Genomic DNA, 15075 nt, shown 5'->3' on the forward strand with positions numbered 1-15075 from the left:
AAGCGAAAAAATGGAAGTTTGGAGGGGGGAATTTGATGGTCCGGAGCTCTACCCCAAATTTCAAGGCACAAAAGAAGAAGAAAAAGAAAAAATGATGGTTTTAAAGAGAAAATTTTTATCAGAAACAGGATTGACAATAAAAGATAAATCAATTAAAGTAGCAAAAGGGCACCGAGATTACCTGAGAAATCCAACAGACAACAAGGTGCGGAGAGATGTCCATAAAAACTTTACCAAGGAAATAAGCAGAAAATTAACTCCACAAATGGCAAAAGAAATAAGACTACATGCCTTCTGGAAGGAGACAGATTGATATATGAAAATTGATAATAAAAAAATAGCTAAGTTTGATGATTAGTAAGTAGGAATTTAGTAATTTTTAGATTGCTTGCTTAAATAAATAGTTGATAATGGTAACAAAGTATATTTCTATGTTGGCTGGAGGTGAGGAAGCTGGATATAAGTAATAAATGATTTTATTAACAAATAGTAATGATAACATTAATAATGAAATGATAAGAGATCTAGTTAATGACACATATATGTACTGGTTTAATATAAGGAATTTGGATATAAATTGCAAAAAATGATTTGAGAAAAAAGGTTTAGAAATTTAATTAATTAATTCTTACTTTGAATATGTTATAAAGGTAATGTTATTGGATATATGAAAGTAGATAACAAAAAATGTAACTAAGTTTTATAATTAGTAAGTAGTAATTTAGTAACTTATAGATTGTTATGTTAAATAAATAATTGATAAGGGCAATAAGGTATACATATATGTTGGTTTGATGAGAAGAAAATAGATATAACAGTAAAGGATTTTTTGTTAACCAATATTAATTATAACAACTAACAATGGAATGATAAGGATAAGGGATACAGTTAATGATATGTATGTATGTATGTATGTATGTATGTATGTATGTATGTATGTATGTATGTACGTACATACGTACGTACGTACGTACTACCATAACAAAAGGAACCTGGACACAAATTGTAAACAGTGATTTGGGGGAGGGGGAAGGGCTTAGAAATTTTGTCAACTATTTTTTGTTTAGAATATGTTATAAAGGTTTAAGGCTATTGGATGACTTTGTAATAATTAATGAAATGCCATTAGGTGGTTGTGTTTTTAACTATGGAGTATTCTAGGCAAAAGGACACTAAAACAATTTCAGTCAAATGAGAACTATGATATGTTGAAAGTAAGACTCATTTAAGAACTTTGACATTTGATATGAATGTAAATAATGACTGTGGAAGAGATGTACAAAAGCTAATTGTAACCAATTGACACACTTTCTACATGATGCAATGAAGATGATTATTTTTTCTGTGTGTTGTTTAATAAAAATTTAAAAAAATGTTTAAAAAAAAGGCCAAATCAAATGAAAAAATCAAATTCATGCTGATCAAAGAGAGGATTGTTTGATTCAGCAGGTTTTTTGGTAGATACCCCTAAGATCTTATGAAAGATTCCCCGTCTTAAGACCTCACAAGTTTAGAACTGAAACGTTTTTTGTGAAAACAGTGTTTATAGTATCTTCCCCATATATCATTCCCCACAAATGCTGAAACTCTTGGAACAGTCAGTCAGACAGTTGTTGGCCCAGACTGGGGAAGACTGGTTCATATTATATTGAATGCTTCCAGACAATACAAGACAATCACTTTATATACCTGGTCTTAATAATTCACTGAATAGCTGGAGAAGAAAACATGGATCGTAGAGATCTTCAAAAGCCACATCACTTTTCCCTTTGCTTTGGAACGTATGTTCTTCCTAAAATGAAAAACATAAAAGAATGCATGCCTGAATTTCGATTTGCTTCACGGATTTCAGGTCCCTTGGTTGATTTTGCATGTCTAGCATACAAATCCTGAAAAAAATACTTTATAGGTAATCTTCCACATGACTATAATTGGGTCTGGAATCTCAGTTGTTGAGCAAAGCAATTGTCAACAGACATACACTATATTGCCAAAAGTATTCGCTCACCTGCTTTTACTCGCATATGAACTTACTGTAAGTGACATCCCATTCCTAATCCATAGGGTTCAATATGACGTCGGTCCACCCTTTGCAGCTGTAACAGCTTCAACTCTTCTGTGAAGGCTGTTCACAAGGTTTAGAAGTGTGTTTATGGGAATTTTTGACCATTCTTCCAGAAGCGCATTTGTGATGTTACACACTGATGTTGGACGAGTTTACATGGCCTACCACTTCGTGGCTGAGTTGCTGTCGTTCCCGAACACTTCCACTTTCTTATAATACAGCTGACAGTTGACTGTGGAATATTTAGGAGCGAGGAAATTTCACGACTGGATTTGTTGCACAGGTGGCATCCTATCACAGTTCCACGCTGGAATTTACTGAGCTCCTGAGAGCAACCCATTCTTTCACAAATGTTTGTAAAAACAGTCTGCATCCCTAGGTACTTGATTTTATACAGCCGTGACCATGGAAGTGATTGGAACACCTGATTCTGATTATTTGGATGGGTGAGCGAAAACTTTTGGCAATATAGTGTACTATTCTATATAGTATATTCGCTTATGAACTACAATTCTGGCTCTCCCAGTTGAAGTTGTTAAGCAATCACATGGGTCATTTTGCAGAGCATCAGAGAGAGAAGGCTCAAGACTTCTGGACAGGTGGGGAGGGAGGGGGCTTGGGCCTCCCATTACACCCAGGATGCTAGGACCCTCTGCCTGCCCCCCCCCCCCCCGGACAATAGTGGTGAGAAAGATAGCATGTGCTAACTTTTTCACCAGATTTGAAGTCCATTTCTTCAGCGTACCAAGGAATTTCCTCTCTGGGGAAAGAAAGTGTCCTGGAAGATGCAAAATGTTGGCATTCACTAGCATTTGTGCCAGATTTGAGGTCCATTCCTTCAGCACATGGAAGGATTGCTCTACATTGCACAGAAGGGAGAAGAAACACCTCAGTGCTAGTAGGACAAAGGTGTCCAACCTTTCCAGCTTGGCAGCTTGGTGTGGGGAGGAAGGGGATGTTGGTTTGAGTGGCAGGTACACACATGCACAGCTCCATTTGTGCAAGCAGAGTTGAGCATGTGGGCATGTTGCCTGACGCTTTCCACAGCCCAAATGCAAACTGGCCACAGCCCTGAAGTGGGTAGTGGCCCAGGGGTTGGGGACCCCTGTCGTAGGGAATTCAATGCCCCCCCCCTCCCATCAGCAATCTTCCTTGCTGGTTTCCCCATTAACATTTGAACTGTTTCCTCAAAAGTCAGCTCAAAATTGAATAACAAATCCTGAACAGTGATCTGATGTTTAATCCCTGAGCATTAAGTTAAATTATATATAAAAAAAACAGAAATCTGCAGTTAAGTCCAAGGCACCTCAGGGGAAAAAAGACGTCGATGCTGGGGGAAGTGGAGTATGGTCCTCATCATTACTTCTCGATCCAGCAGGCACATAATTTCTTGCATGCTTGGTTGCTGCCACAGTGACTTCCCCAAACTTTTGCATGTTTTATGATGCTCCACAGCAGCTGGGCCCCAAAGCAATATTCTAGAATTATATCAGGAGACAAACATGTATTTTTATGTTGAACTTGAAGAGAAGATAGCAATTAAAATATTAATCTGATTTATTAACAGTAGAATAAGGTTAGCTTTTGCCTTCACTTCTAAAGAATGTGTTTCTTTTCCCTTCCTAAGCAATTTCAAACAAAATTAAACCATTATGAAATGACATTTAGTCCACTGTTTGTTTCGCTAAATTGCAGAGAAATGATCACAGTGAATTAACTTAACAAAGTCTTGACTCCCGCAAAATGTGTCAACAAAATCACTGTCAGCAGAAGGCTTCCTTTCATAGCCACAATGTTATTTTTAATTAATCAAACATAAGCTTTACAACAGAACCCAAACTGTTGCCTTCAAGATGTTCTTCCTTAATGATTCAGAAAAATGTCAAAAACAGGGGAGATATTCCAACAGTATTTCGAGTTATTAAAAATATTGCTTGTCCCAGGTGCAAGATGATCCAGATATTTAAGTGCTACCATTATATTCTTGACCACTTCATGACCAGGTGAGATGACAAGCATCTGTCCTTGAACTCTTGTGGGAAGAAAATTTATATAACAGTGTTTCTTGGTCATTGAAATTGGGAGAATGATCAGAAGAAAAGGCAGTCCCTGAATTTACCAATTCACTAAGTTTATACAGAAACTCATAGCCAAGTACCAGTATCTGAAGGCCTGCAAAGGAAAGAGAAAGCAAAGTGCCATTTTCCCAACAGATAAAACAATGTTATTATTTTATCTTATCTATCCTTGCACATATATGGTAAGTAAGGGAGGTCCTATTCTGCATTTCTGCTGCCTCAAATTGTAGAAAGACGGTAGCAGTCAGATGATTCATAGTACTTACTGCATTTTGAGTTAGCAGCCACAGGCAGTTATGGCAACAGTAAATAATTTAAGGAGAGACTGCAGGCATAGGGACTCAATTCTGCTATCACACTGTTCCAAGACTATATAAACATTTCTTGACTTTTGAATGATGTAGGGAAGGCTTCATTCCAAAAACTAACAGCTGAAGCCAAGCAAAAACTAAACAATTTCATTTAGTAAGCTTATAGCCTTAATTAAAATTAAATTGAATTAAGATCAGACTCATTACATATTTAAATAACATAATTTTCCTATTTTGCCACATTAAAAATTGATAACTATGTTTTGAAGGCTTCTGAGAGTCACAATTTTTGAGAGGTTCATGTCGTCTATAATTTTAGGCTATATATCATGTTGCTTGCTTGATTTTGATTTATTGTGCATTGTAAACCCAAGCTTTGTACTTTGTAAATAGCTTATATTCATATAAACTATTTTCTATAAATAGTTTAAATCTTAATCTATTTTATGAACCCAGTATATATTGGTTTATTCAACCAATTCTGGTTAAGCAAACCATAGCAAAATAAGGCTGACAAGCTATGTACATTTTTCACCTATTACAATGACCAAGATGTATAAACAAACCTGAAGTCAAGAAGGCTTAGACCATTATTTTCATATAATTTAAGTAGAAACAATATCTTCTGATCTAAAAAAAATGAAAGACAATGTAAAAATGATAAAAATACCTAGAGGAAACCAACATTCCTAAGAATATAGCCATATAACATTCGCATGAAAGTTAAAGATAGGTGTGTGCCCATCCCATTGTCTCCATTTCAGGCACTTCACACATTCAGGTGTCTCACTGAGGGCTTAAGAGAAACCTAGCATCTTTGACTCATTATTGTTATTCTCAGTTTTGAGCTTTTATATCCATCCTACCATCATCTTGAATTCTAATATTTTAGGGAAACATTCATTATCTAGTAACACAGAAAGTAGTGAGTCAACCTGAAGCCCCTGAACATCTATCACAAAGTGTATTCAATATCCTCCAGGCTCAGCCCATCCCATAATACAAGCCCCCATCCAGTCATTACTACTGCTGTGTTTTGAGCAGTGTGCCCTTCTTTCTCGAATGTTTGCTCAGTGTTAGTTTAAAAATGCAGAAAAAATGAATGTTTTGTTCAAGCCCTTAAAGACACAAAATCTTTTAAAATTAACTTGATTGATTCGAGAATTGCAATTAAGTGGTTTAAGACACAAAATCTTTTAAAATTAACTTGATTGATTCGAGAATTGCAATTAAGTGGTTTAAGTCAAACATGCACAATCAATTACCCCTCCTCTCCTACATTAAGCTTTTTTGTTAATAAACATTACTCTCAAGAGAAAATTCGTTCACCTGCAACGTTCAGTGTTGCACCATATGCTCCAAGCAGCACAGCAAAATGATTACTCTCACAAACTACAGGACAGAGTTTCACAAGAGACAACAGGAGGTTCACTAACATCTCTGAAAACAAAAAGGAAAAATATTTTGTTCTTTCCCTCAATTCATTCTAGGCACGGTATTTGAATTTTTTTCCAGCACTTTCTTAACATAATAAGCTGACTGGTCAGGATCTTCTGGGGTAAATAAAACATCACAACATCACCACGCTAATTTTCTGTAGTGTTCCTATTCATATTAGTTAAGCTATGTACAGAACTTTCTAGTGTCTAAATTGGAAACCTATAGATGTGTTTCCAACTATATGCTGGCAAGATATCCTGGGAATAGAATAGAATAGAATAGAATAGAATAGAATTCTTTATTGGCCAAGTTTGATTGGACACACAAGGAATTTGTCTTTGAAGCATATCAGAGGTGGCATTCGGCAGGTTCTGACCAGTTTGGGAGAACCGGTAGCAGAAATTTTGAGTAGTTCGGAGAACCAGTAAATACCACCTCTGACTGGCCCCACCCCCATCTGATCAGGAGGAAATGGGGATTTTGCAGTATCCTTCTCCTGCCACGCCCACCAAGCAAAGCCCATAGAACCGGTAGTAAAAAAAATTGAATCCTAGCGCTGGTCCATATGCTTTCAGCGTACATAAAAAGACAAGATACAGTCATTAAGAATCATAAGGTACAACACTTAATGATAGTCATAGGGTACAAATAAACAATCAGGAAACAATCAATTGTAATTGTAGTCCATCTGAAAGGCAACAGGTTGGTGAGGACTACACAAGAATAGTATTTGTTGGTACAAACATTAACAGACCAATAATTATTTAACAATAATCCCACATCCATACCTTTTTTTTTTAAAGCTTAGCATAAATTTGTTCAGGACCCACTTGGGAAATTACACTATCTTGCCAAAAGTATTCGCTCACCTCTCTTTACTCGCATATGAACTTACTGTATGTGACATCCCATTCCTAATCCATACGGTTCAATATGACGTCGGTCCACCCTTTGCAGCTATAACAGCTTCAACTCTTCTGGGAAGGCTGTCCACAAGGTTTAGAAGTGTGTTTATGGGAATTTTTGACCATTCTTCCAGAAGTGCATTTGTGAGAACACACACTGATGTTGGACAAGTTTACGTGGCCTACCACTTCGTGGCTGAGTTGCTGTCGTTCCCGAACACTTCCACTTTCTTATAATACAGCTGACAGTTGACTGCGGAATATTTAGGAGCGAGGAAATTTCACGACTGGATTTGTTGCACAGGTGGCATCCTATCACAGTTCTACGCTGGAAGTTACTGAGCTCCTGATAGCGACTCATTCTTTCACAAATGTTTGTAAAAACAGTCTTCATGCCTAGGTACTTGATTTTATACACCTGTGGCCATGGAAGTGTTTGGAACACCTGATTCTGATTATTTGGATGGGTGAGCAAATACTTTTGGCAATATAATGTATCTTGAGAGAATAATGAAAACTAATTTGCTGGGAAATTAGTTTTTATGAAGAGAAAGTAGTTCTTTTCTCTCACATACACCCTCTTTTACATTTGGTAACCACTGTATGGTTATCATATAGTGCAAAATGCACTTAATTTTTTGAAGTTCACTGACAAATTAAGTTGAGCATTATAATAATGTATTAAACTTGTATGCTATTTGTATGAATCTATAAATTATCATGAAAGAAAATGATAATGCTAGATAGATACTACTGCCAAAATATATAAGTGAGCAACAAACAAAATGTTTGGAAAAATGGCTTGCAAATATATAAATTGTACATAGACACCAAAGAAGATAGAAAGAAAGACAGACCTCTTAGATGAGCATTCATGTCACTGCCTTCTTGTGGTCTCAGCATTGTGGACAAAAACAGTGAATGCTGCGTGATCATCATATAAAGCACTTCAGGTTTGGTTAATTTCTTTTTAAAAGAGTTTTCTTTCTGGTATAATACATTTATAGCTGCATTCAGAGTTTTCAGGAAAGTTTGGTCTTTATAACGATACCTGCATGACAATTAAAAATACATTAAGTCAAACACCAGACTGTTCTGCCAACAAGCTTGTGCAAAAAAGAGTGATATCCCAGAAGTTCTTTTGTATGCTGACATTATTTTGGGGTCTGTAGAAATAATGAAGGTGCTTCCGAATTGCATTCCTAACCTGGAGCCCTCTAGAAAGAATAGATTCTATCTGCCTGCCCATATTACCCAATGGATAATTACAGCTGTCATTCAACTCATCCAGTAATTATTATTTTTTCCTGAACTTGGCTTTTTAGTTGCATGCTGGACTTCCTAATGCAGAGCTGTCAAACTCATGGCTCGCGGATGGATGCGTCACATGCTGGCCACAGCCACCCCTGGTTTAGAAATGGGGAAAAAGCTGTGATACTTCACGTGATGAGCCGTGACGATGAGAGTTTGACACCCCTGTCCTAGTCGGTTGGACCAGAAAAAGAAATCAAACTATTTAAATTATCTTTAATTAAAATTAAATATACTTAATATAATAGGAAGTTGTAATTTAGTAACCACAAAGTCACAACACAGTTGTTAAGTGAAAAAGTCACTAAGTAAAATCGCAATTGTGCTTAAACCCTTGTTCTTTGTTTATAGAATTCAGAAGGTCATAAATGCAAGGACTGGTCAAAAAGTTACTTCTTCACCGTCGTCGTAACTGTGAACAGTTGCTAAACAAGGATTAGCATTTCAATCATTTCATAATTATCCTTGTTTGCCACTTTAACAATTACAAATTAAAAGCAATTTTTGCAGATCTATAGAGGCCAAGGTGTTTTCGGGGCTCTGGGTATTCAGATTGTGTATTTCAGATTTAAAGGCTAATAACATGGTGTATTAGGTATTATTTCTTAAATTAAAAGAAATTCCATAATCAGGAAGCAATTTTGCATTCAAGCAGTTATTATATAGTTATTATATTTCACAGGTATTGACACCAATGCATCCCTATGGCCACTTCTATCAATATTTAATCTCATATTCACATTACTATAGAAGTGACAAATTTTAGTGCAACCTGTTCTTTATTCAGGTTGATTGAAATAGTGCAAGTTCTTCGGCCAATGGCTGAAGAATCAGGAAACAGTACAATTCTCTGTATGAATATAATCTGTGCAGAAATTAGGGGAGGATAATTCAGTAAAATAGCTTGCATAACCAAAAACATTTCATTTGTGTAGAAGAAGGGAGTACTGGAAGTAGGGAGAATTGAAGAAGCTTCTTAGATGAGAAACAAAACTTCAAAGTCTTCAAAGTAAAAGCAGAAAGTCCAGTTGCCTTTTGAAAAAGCACCTTTGGTGCAACCATGACCTGGATGACTGAGAATCTCCATAGACATATTAAAGCAGTGTGCTCTCAGAATTATTCCAGCTGGGCTATCTGAAAAAAATCCATCACTGCTATAAACATAAATATGCTTACTTCAGCCCCAGCTTCACAAAACTATTCCAGTCGTCTGGAACCACTTCAGTTACCGAATTCTGGATAGACAAGAAATAGTAATATATCACTCACTGCAATATAATAAAGCTTTCAGAATTGACTGGCCTAAACTAGAAAGAGAGATCATTCAAAAGGAAGTCTCTACACTCTGTGAAAAGATTAATCCCATCCTTTCTTCATGAATTTAACACAGCAAACTGACAAATATTAAAAATTTTGACATAACACTTTTTTTTAGAAAGGTGTGGATTGGCTAGTATGATGTTCTTTCTAGCATTTACAATAAAGTTTTGTGTGAATTAAATCTCCTTCCATGATTAACAATTTTCATAAATTAAAAAGGAAAAGTACTACGGTACAGAATTTTAATGCTATATGAAGGAGTTTGAAAAGGATGTTAACTGTAATAGCAAAAAACTTGCATTACCACCTTTTTCAATCTCAAGTTTTCATAATTAAAACCCCTATCAAACTTTTGAGTAGTTGCTTCTTAACATAAATTTATGAAAAGTTAGAAGTTTAATGAATACTGACAGTATATTACTTATCTCCTTTAATAGAACGCTCCGCTACAGAGGAAATTTGTAACATTTGGAAACTCCATCTGGAGTAACCAGAGTGGGTCCATGCTCTCCAAAATTCTAGCAAAATTGAAAAACTAGTATTTGCAATTATTTGTATACCTGTGGATCCATCTATATACATTTCCTAATGAAAAAAACCCTGAAATGTATTTCTGTATTCAGCATCTTTTGTCTGATACTCCACCATTTCTTAATAAATTAATATACAAATGAATGGAAAATCCCAGTCCTCACCAATAGGTTTTCTAGTTTCAATAGCATGGTATTCTCCACTTCTGAGTGTGTTTCTTGCTCTTGGCTACTATTGAAGGACAGGATCAACCACTTCATACAGGTAACTAGTAGGCGTTTCTCCCATGAATGTATTTTTTCTGCAGATGTCTTGAGAGCTCTTGATACAGCATCAGCAATTATCCACCTGCAGAGGTTTGAAAAGAGTAACAGAGCAGAGGCAATGTCTATTTCAATTCTTCACATGCCCACAACCATACCCCATTATATAAGCTCAACATAACTACAGGTAGTCCTCAACTTACAACCACAATTGAGCCCAAAATGTCTATTGCTAAACGAATAGAAGGCAGCAAGATGGATTGAGCTACATGAGGAAAAAAGTGGGCTTAGTTTCTTTAACTGTTATATATAGTATAGTATAGTCTTTATTGTCATTGTACAAAATAAATACAATGAAATTGTAATATATCTACATTAAACTTTATGATTTTCATCCACACTTCAAGATACACTACAACAAGAGGATTCTGAATGTCTACTCTTGTTTTAAAGAGCCAAGGTGGCGCAGTGGTTAAATGCAGCACTGCAGGCTACTGCTAGATCAGCAGGTCAGCGGTTCAAATCTCACCGGCTCAGGGTTGACTCAGCCTTCCATCCTTCCGAGGTGGGTGAAATGAGGACCCAGATTGTTGGGGGCAATATGCTGACTCTCTGTAAACCGCTTAGAGAGGCCTGAAAGGCCTATGAAGCGGTATATAAGTCTACTGCTATTGCTATTGCTGCTATTGCTATTAAAATTAAAATAAATACTAAATGGTTCACACGTATAATTCTTTCCACAGCTAGAAATTATGTAAGCTTACTGTTCATGATTTCCAAGTCTCTCAAGAGTTAGAATTAATTTTTCTGTGAGATCAGTAAAGGCCTCTGTATCGGATTGTGGCAATAATTTAGAAAGAACATGGTATTCCATAGTAGATAGCTGTGATGAATCCACTTTCAAAAGATTATTCAGCAGTTCTGGCCATAAAGCTTCTCTCAAGACAGACTTAACCGCTGAAAACAAGGTACAAAGTCAAAATACAAAGGAACAAATCAACATTTCCAAAATTCAAGGGATTATGTATGCACCAGGACCCACAGTAACAGACTTAAATCCTAAGAAGAGCTTCTTAAATAGACTCAATAGAAGAGTAGGATTTTTTGCCAAGACAGAAGAATCTGAAGAAATGCTTATCTGCTTTGAAAGAAGGTTCATGATACTACATGAAAAAGCTAACAGAATAAGATCTAGATAGATGTTTCTTGCATCATTTATCCTAGGCAATATTATAGCTCAAATCAGGCTAGCAGATGGCTTCAAAGCAAGAAATGCAGAACAAAATATTCAAAAAATAAATGAACCCGAAATAAAAGAATGTTTCAATGTCCTACTTTTTTTACCATCGTTAGGCTTAAAAGATTAACATATTATTTCCAAGACACTCATAACATGGTTACAGTTGTATTAAAAATCAGCTGGCATGATTACCTTTTGATAAGCATTTGAAATGTTGCTTCTCTTGACAGTCCAAATACACATTAACAAGGGTCATAAAAAGGGCTGCATTCATTTTTAGAAATTTGCTTGTTCTACTCTTCAGACACCAAAGCTCAAAATGTAGCAAATGAGTGTGAGAGTATTGAATCAACAAAGCTACAATAGAAAGGGAAATTTCTGTGGAACGCTTAAGGCACAAAAGCTGCACATCAATGTCAACTGCCTGGGCAAAGATAGGCTCTTTCTGTATCACACACAGAAAGACCTTTTCCAACTCTTCAGTGATAGATGCAGACAATAGAATGCTCACTCCTTGAATGTGCTCTCTTGAAAAAAAGGAGTCTCCTTTCAGGGAACCTCTCTGGTAGCCATCTGTGAGCAGCTGCATCAAAGTTTGCCCATGAACGTTCAGACAGATTTTTTTTCCAGCTAAAGTTTCAGATTTTGAAGTGGCTAGGTTGGCCTTGCAAAGTTGTAGTATGATTTCTCTCAGTTGGTTCGTATTCATATAAATGTGCAGTTCTTGTAAAGCCTCTATCTGCAGAGATGTTTTAGGAGATATTCTGCATCCTTCTTTTGCAGCAGTTTGCAGCTCTTCCAAAACAGTCTTTGTGATGGCTTCAAAATACCTGCAGAGTATATCTAGCTGATTCCTAAGTTGTAGCAATGGGCAACTCATTTTCAACAAGTCCAGAATGTTGCGGTTTAGATGACTTGAAAGCTGTTTCACTTTAATTGGATTAAGATTGTGTGGAGGGAGGGAATGTTGTTCTATAGCCAGGAACCAATTTTCTAGGATAGGGTGTTTGAAGACCAAAGAGAGCATCTCTTCCATGACCTAAAATAGAAATAATTGCAATAAAAGACTTTGTCCAATAAACATAAGAACTTTATTGGATTAGATCAGTGTCTTATCAGCATTTTGTTTTTCATTGTTGCTAACTAGATCCTAGGAAAATTTACTCAGTCAGTAAGAAAGCAACGACCTTCTCTAGTATGATTAAGAGTGGAATCCGAAAGCTTACACCTGATAGTACATTCAGCCTGAGTAATATAGATCAAATTGACAAAGAATATTTGTCAAAAGATTTTGACTGAAAAATTGAGGGAAATGGTTCCAAAAAAAAAGAATTATGTTTAAAAAGTAAATGTTTTACATCATAAACAATTTCTAAGAGAGGTGCTAAGTTCCTCTTCACATGATATGCAGAAGTGGAATCTAAACAGTTGCCAAGGATGCTTTAATCTGGATTGAGTTGGGTGTTGCACAAAATGGCTTACATGTTCCCTATCATTCTATGATTATGTAAAGCTATCTCTGTTATTTTACCATATACTGACCAACAATAAGCAGTGTATAAACAGTTTCATTCTTACTGGAACTCAGTATAATCAATCTTAGAAGGCACATCTTCCTCTACCGGGAATTGCATGTCCTACTAGGACCATGGCACATTTTGGAATACATAAGCTAAATACCAAGTATCAGGTCGTGAATTTCATTTTTCAGATTACTATCTAACAAAACCTGTGCATGAGAGAATTTTTTTCTCTCACTGTACTCAGAACATAGTCACTGCACTCATGACTCATTTTAAGCACACACACAAAAAAAAACCCTCTCATGGATTTTGTCCATGTACATACACAGTAAAGAGCATGCATAAAGGTTCCCCCCCCCCTTCAGAATAGCCACACAGAAAAATTAGCACCTTCTCATTCTCAGGGTCTTGTATCAAAATTTCTGCTTCCATAAAAAGTTCAGGTTCAATCTGGGTATTTTTCTGCTCAGGCTGACCATGCAACTCTGTATCATCACCTTTGCGCAACAAGCTCTTCAACAAATCCATGTAGACAGTAACAAGGGAAAGGCCAGAATTTTTGCTCAACTGTTGAAAAAAATGATAGACATTACTAAGTGAAGAAAAAAAGAGGGGGGGGGATTGAGAACAAAACACCCCAATTATATATTTTATCAAAGAGACATATTAATTACCATCTATAGGCTTCATTTATTTGTTTTGCAAGTCCGTGCAACACACTTTGTATCTCCATACAACACTGTAATCAATGCTTACAAGTGGACACTACTACAAGCATGTATCTTAGAAGCCTGAATCAAGAGATTATATGTATTTTTAGCTACATACAGTGCACCTGCTTCAGAAAGTGTATGTTTGCCGTCATCTAAAGTTGAGATGGTCCTTAATGAAAGGGACTGAACATAACTATTAAAGTTGCTTTCAAAAAACAAGAAAAAAATAGCTCACACTGCCGAAGTTCTCCACAGTAGTTTTTAGGTACAGAAGAACATGTTTTAAAGCCAACAAGAGCTGCTGAGGCTGGAGCTGGGAAATAGCTTCATTTAGCTTTGTTTGAATATCCTCGTCCAGTAAAACAGCAACACCTTTCTGATAGCTATTCTTTAACAAGGTGAAAAATGAGGAATCTGATGACCACACCTCATCCATACTCTCTTTCCTGTCTTGCTGGAACTGAGTAAGAACAAAAGAAAAGAAAAGAAAATTACATGTATGTAAAGGAGACTATTTGTACCCCAACATCTTTTAAATAAACAGAAGAAGCTTGGAAGAGGAACCAACTCCTTTTGCCAGAGAGCTAAACTACCTGTAGGAGGCTTTTGAAATTAGGCAAAGAGATCAAAATGACAAAAGCAGCATCAGGCCACTCAAAACACAAACTCACTTGTGTGGGGTTTCTCCCCCTATTCAATTGTGTCCAATTTTTGGAGACTGCCAGGACAAGTTCCTGTAATTTTCTTGCCAAAGCTTTCCAGATGTGCTTTGTCACTGCCTCCTTCCTAGGGCTGAGAGAATGTGACTGGCTCAAAGTCACTTATAGCTGGCTGTCATGGCTAAGATGGGACTAGAAATGGTCTCCCAAATTCTAGCCTGATGCCTTGATCACTATATCAAATTTGCTCTCTAAAACTTGTGTACATGTGTGCAGTATCACAAAACATACACCAAAGGAATGTTGATTAGTTGCCTCATCTTTTTTCTACTTCCTCTCAACAGCCCTGAAATTAAGGTCAAGGTTATATGAAATTAAGTTTTGGTTGCTAAACTCTGTTTTGGATTAACTTTTCAGACGGATTTCTTTTCAATTTAGCTTTTAAAAGAACATTGTACTCCTACATCAAAATCTGTAACAAAGCACATATTGTTATTCCAATAAAGGGGAATATTTGTAGCACAGGGTTGAAATGCGGGGTCCTTGGTAGGATCTAGGACCTTCAGGCTCCCACACTTTGCCATGCCTCCTTCGCCTCCCGCCTCCGACTTCAACCCATTACAGCCAGCTTTCCTCCTCTGCTAGCCCTCCCCTGGCTATTCGCCCTAGCCAATGGGCCTCTGCCCTTACACCCTGCACCCTTCGGCCTGGCCCAT

The 15075-nt window shown here is 36.6% G+C and overlaps 1 protein-coding gene across 1 annotated transcript in view; it reads right to left on the minus strand.

The window, feature by feature from the left end:
- The window catches only part of URB1 (URB1 ribosome biogenesis factor), a 59858-nt gene that overhangs the window by 12523 nt on the left and 32260 nt on the right, over positions 1–15075 (minus strand). The window contains exons 20-30 of the mRNA XM_087721597.1: positions 13936–14160; positions 13378–13554; positions 11657–12503; positions 10989–11181; positions 10126–10309; positions 9287–9345; positions 7657–7850; positions 5784–5894; positions 5021–5084; positions 3372–3543; positions 1690–1792 (exon numbers count right to left, since the gene is read on the minus strand). Coding sequence (XP_087577723.1) covers positions 1690–1792; positions 3372–3543; positions 5021–5084; positions 5784–5894; positions 7657–7850; positions 9287–9345; positions 10126–10309; positions 10989–11181; positions 11657–12503; positions 13378–13554; positions 13936–14160 — 2329 coding nt within the window. The remainder of the gene's footprint in view (positions 1–1689; positions 1793–3371; positions 3544–5020; positions 5085–5783; positions 5895–7656; positions 7851–9286; positions 9346–10125; positions 10310–10988; positions 11182–11656; positions 12504–13377; positions 13555–13935; positions 14161–15075) is intronic.

This window comes from Thamnophis sirtalis, unplaced genomic scaffold (genome assembly GCF_051295495.1).
Source record: "Thamnophis sirtalis isolate CommonGarterSnake01/CBP01778 unplaced genomic scaffold, rThaSir2_p1.2 scaffold_8, whole genome shotgun sequence".
NCBI lineage: Eukaryota > Metazoa > Chordata > Lepidosauria > Squamata > Natricidae > Thamnophis > Thamnophis sirtalis.